Source organism: Tupaia chinensis, unplaced genomic scaffold, assembly GCF_000334495.1.
Source record: "Tupaia chinensis unplaced genomic scaffold, TupChi_1.0 Scaffold000238_1, whole genome shotgun sequence".
Classification (NCBI taxonomy): domain Eukaryota; kingdom Metazoa; phylum Chordata; class Mammalia; order Scandentia; family Tupaiidae; genus Tupaia; species Tupaia belangeri.
This window is the reverse complement of record NW_006159716.1, coordinates 6764449-6769189: the sequence shown is the minus strand read 5'-3', so window position 1 is coordinate 6769189 and position 4741 is coordinate 6764449. Positions and strand designations below refer to the sequence as shown.

General features: G+C 54.8%; 1 protein-coding gene across 1 annotated transcript in view; it reads left to right on the top strand.

Moving 5' to 3' along the window:
* Positions 1 to 4336, top strand: part of ZFAND3 (zinc finger AN1-type containing 3) — a gene marked incomplete at its 5' end in the record, with an annotated part of 258640 nt that extends 254304 nt beyond the window's left edge. Inside the window, 1 exon segment of the mRNA XM_014587859.2 lies at positions 2047 to 4336. Within this exon segment, the coding sequence (XP_014443345.1) occupies positions 2047 to 2201 (155 nt within the window).
* Positions 4337 to 4741: the final 405 nt, after the last annotated feature.

Genomic DNA, 4741 nt, shown 5'->3' with positions numbered 1-4741 from the left:
AAAAAAGTCTGCAGATGCATCCTGACGCCCTCCTGCTGGTGGCCCACCCAGCCCACGCCGGCAGCAGGCTCCTCCTAACGGGAGACACTTTGCTCTAAGAAGATGGCTCTGCTTGTTAGATGGAGGGTGCATATTGAGGCCATCCACGCTTCAGCTGTGAAATCCTTGAGGAGAAAGACAACTGGTATCCAATACCTTCAAGTAATGAACTTATCAGTAAATATAACACATGAGCTCATTAATCTTCACTTCACTTCTGGACCAAGTGGGAGCTCGACTTCTCAGGAGACAAAAATTTCATCTCTGTTCTTTTCCTTAAACCCAGCCCCAATTTAGAGTCAAACATATTGCCCCGCTCTCCCTGGGAAGCAGTTAATAATGTGTTCTCTCACAGTGGATGGCCCAGGCTCTTCCTGGTCGTTCAAGCCCCCCGGGCTGTGTACATGAGCCCTTGAACACGGCTGGGAGCACGAGGCAGCCAGGCAGGGTGCATGGCCGCACATCCTCGAGGCTGCTGCGTCCCAGGCCATTTAAGAGCACACATGTACACACACACACACACGCACGCACACTCGCTCGCGTGCTCCCTCAGGCTGAGGAATACTGTCTAGGTAAAGTTAAATTCAAGGCCACTGAACCCTTAGTTCATTTTAAGCCTTAAGGCTGTTGAAACTCTCGTTCATGCTGGCCTCTTGCTCCTTCCCTTAACTTTGGCTGTTTTTTAAAAATAACACTTCTGTATCTCCAGAAAGAAAAAAAAATGCAGGATGTGGGTGGATGAGTCCCATCCTGCAAGGTATGGCTGCTCATTCTTTGTGGCTTGGATCTGGGCTCAAAAGAAAGTTCACGAAGAGATGCTCTTAGCTTGAAAACGAATGAGGAGACTTGGTCCAGTCAGGCTGCCGTGAGCTCACAGACCGCAGGGAGAGGTCTGGGATAGCGTTCGGATTCCCCCGGAGGCTTGCTCCTTAGGCCTGGTCTACGCCTGTGGGTACAGCCAGGTCCAGCTGATGGGAGGTGGACAAGAGTCGGCAGGTGGCAGGCATCTTCCTCACCTCCCCACAAAGAGCTCCACATAGCGCCGGGACACCAGGGTCTGTACTGCACACACCCGGCAGCCTTTCCAGCGACTGACCCCGACGTGGGGAGGAACTGCGTGCAACTCTCTGTGGTGGGTTCCCTTTGTCCTCTGAGCCTTTCTTCTGATCCCTGCGGTCTTTCCCTCATGGTTCCCTATCCAGAGGGACTTCATCTGCACCGTCTCTGATGGGCAGGCCTGTCCTCAGTCCCTCATTCTGCTGACCGCGCCAGGCCTTTTCTCTTACTTGGCAGACCAACATGAAGCCTCTCCATTTCTGAGCGGGCTGGGCAAGTGGGAAGCCCTGAGTGTGGGGACCTCAGCCTCTCCCCTGCCGGAGGAGAACAGAAGCATCAGGTTCCTTGGAGATGGCCACCAGAGCTCAGCACTTCTGTTCTTCTCTATTTGTCTGAAATACCTTTTCCAACACGCGGAAGAATTCCTTTTCCTTTGAGAGCCCCCACTCACCTGTGGGTTGTAGTTTGGTCACTCCCACCGTCCTCCCAAGCCCCTGGCTACACGGGAGGAACAACGTACTTGAAGCCATAATCGTGTCTCCTCCCTCCCTGACCCTAGGAACTGGGTGTCCTGTGGTGGCTGGTACAGTCTGCCCACCAGGGGAAGCGCTGAGCTGGCAGTTTCTGTCCCCGCCGCATGGTAGCCACGGGGGGGAGGGGGGGGTCTGAGCCCACTCATCGCCAGGGGAAGGGTCTCCTATTGTGGGGTCCAGGCAGGGACAGCTTTGATTAGCCAGGACTCGGGCAGCTGTGGACTGTGAAGCGCTGACCTTCTTGTTACAGGGTGGGGGTTTGTGATGAACTCTCTTTGGCAGCAGGAGGCCTGGCATGACCGTCTTCCACCCACCGAGGTGCCCTTTCCATCCCCTGCACTAGTGTGAGAGCGAGGCGAGGGCACCCGGAGGCCCCCCTAACCCAGTCTCTCTGTCTCTGCTTCTCTCACTGCTGCAGGTTACGTGTTCTGTATGTTACACCGCCTCCCCGAGCAGCACGACTGTACATTCGACCACATGGGCCGCGGCCGAGAGGAAGCCATCATGAAAATGGTGAAACTGGACCGGAAAGTGGGGCGCTCCTGCCAGCGCATCGGGGAGGGGTGCTCCTGAAGGCCAGGCGTGGCCGCCACATGACGCTGTTCTTAGTTCACTAATGTTAGCCTTATTTAGGACAAAGTCAGCCAGACACCTTGTACTGGGCACGCGTCAGACCACAGCCAGTCAGCCGTCTCCTTTCTTTAGCCGGCCACCCTGGTACTGTAGTTTAGGGTTGATGGTGGTTGAAATTGATTTCTGGCTGGTTACTAAGGTGCCTGCTAGCCATTGTATAAAATTAAAACATGAAGAATATTTTTTTTTGAGCATGGCTAGTGGATTTAAAACAACACATACCTGTCACTGCTGGAGTCAAACTTATAAAAAGCCTTAAAGCGGAAAGCGTCCCAGACGGAGACTGAGTTGATAGAGGAGTAGAAGCTGGTGTTAAAGTTCCCACGACGCACATGGCTTTGCCAGAAACTCTGTTTAACGTTCGGCCTTTCACCTCTTCACTGATCCTTAGTCCCAGTAGCCAGGATACCTGATGGCCACACGTGCCTTGGCCACAGGAGGCTGCTGAGATCAGCCACGTGGCTGGGCTGGGTGGTGGCCTCATTCTCCCACAGAGCTGGAAATAGGGGCTGGGGGCAGATTCTTACGGAAATTTTTTTACCTGACTTGTTATGAAAAAACTCATCACACAAGAAGAGAAACAATAACCTCACTTTTTAAATTAGCGCCACTCAAGGCTAGTCCATGAACAGGACCCACCTTTTCCACACAGGATCCGTGGTCATGGGAAGAGACCAGAGCACAGCTGACCCACTGGCTCTGGTTTGCCTTTTGCCAAGTGCAGGGATCTGACGGGATCAAATCAGGCTAATGGCAGCACAGCTGCGGTGGCTGGGTCTACACACTGGCCTCTGCAGCTAGATTTCCACATTGGGGGGTTTTTAAGACGACGTTTCATTAGGCCACACGCATCAGTAGGTGTGCTGGGGAACCACTGGGGAAGCTGCTGCCCTTTCCAGCTGGAGCCTGCTCGCCCTCTAGGGGCCAAGAGGATGGTGCCGCGGCCTCCGCTCGCGTTTCTATGCAGCCCCATAGCCCAAGGACGGCCAGTCCACATCACCACCTCGCACGCTTAGCAAGGGGAGCCAGCATCTCCACAGGGACAGTGCTTGGAGTCGTCTAGAACAAGGGCTTGTGGCCGTGGCCCAGCTCCCAGAGCAGCATCTGCTCTGAAGGTGGGGTGGGGCACGTTGCTCAGCCGGCACCTCTTCGTGGGCAGAGTTGTTCTGGAGCTGCAGGCCAGGCGGGAAGGAGTGGAGGTGGGCACTCGGTTTGGAAGTGCCAGGCAGGTGGGCTTGGGTAGACAGGACTTAGGGTTCTCCTGAGAGCCTGAGCAGGGATGAGCATTCCCGGCGCCCCCATCTGATCCAGGTGGGTGAGGCTAGAAGGCTCCTGCAGAGGCGGTGTGGGCCTGCCCACACAGAGGCTACTGGACTCATTTAACCCAGCAACTTTCCTTGACACAACAAACAGCTCGACTCTGTCTGCAAGTTAACAGCTCAACACCTGCAACGACAAATGTTTTTGATCTGAAATATTGAAATAGGAAATCATGCTTTCCCAACCTCCTCCTCCCACCCCACCCTCCACCCCCACCAGAATGGAATCCGCTGCAAAATCTCCAGCCTTAATTCTCGCTTCAGGACCAGACCAGTGTCTTGCTCCAGGGCAGAGGGGCCAGGTCTGCCCAGCGTTTACCGCTGTTGTCAAGCGCAGCCCTTTGGCCACTATCTGACGTCTCAGCGAGCGGCCCACCAGCCCCCCGCCAAGCTCTGATCCTGAAGAGGCCACACCCTTCCTGACCTCCTGGGCCCCCGCCAGCTGCTGCGCAGAGGCCGCAGTGGGAAGAACCCACCCAATGGGAGCCACCGCACACGGGGCGGCAGCCCGTGTCCACTTCCTGACGTCGAGCGGGGGTGGGGGGAGGAAGGGCTTGTTCCCCTGCAGTATCTGTTCTGTGAAGTTTGTTAAATGTAAGGAAAGCTTAAATTCTTGTATCTTTAAAAGAGAAAATCTTATTTAACCCCTTTGTGTTCTAGATTTACTTACACACATAGCCTAGAGCTCAGTTTTAGTTTTAACATTGTGAAAATATTAAAAGAATCTTGTAACTTTATTCTTTTTTCTCCTGCTGAGAAAAAGTTTCCATTTCTGCTTTGCTGGTTCTCCCAAGCACCCCCTCTATGGTGGGGAAATTGCGCGCTGTCTCCCAGGCCAGGACTGGAAAGCGGGCCCTGCGTGCAGAGTCCCTGCAGTCCTTGCGGGAGACTCACCACTGAGCGTCCAGGCTTCCATGGGGTCTCGGGGGGGTTCTGCTCTGTGAAGCTATGTATGGGGCCTGGCACTGGGGTGGCGTGAGTCTGCTGGGCCAAGCCTTGGCTGGTGGCAAGGAAGTTGCATATCTGGGGGAGACAGGAAGACGAGGGCACCAGCTTTGGTGGTGGGGTGCCCTGTGTCTGGGGGAAGGGAGCATTTCCTACACACAAACCCAACCCAAGGGTGGGCCCATGGGTCAAATGATGAAGGCTCCCTGGAGGGAG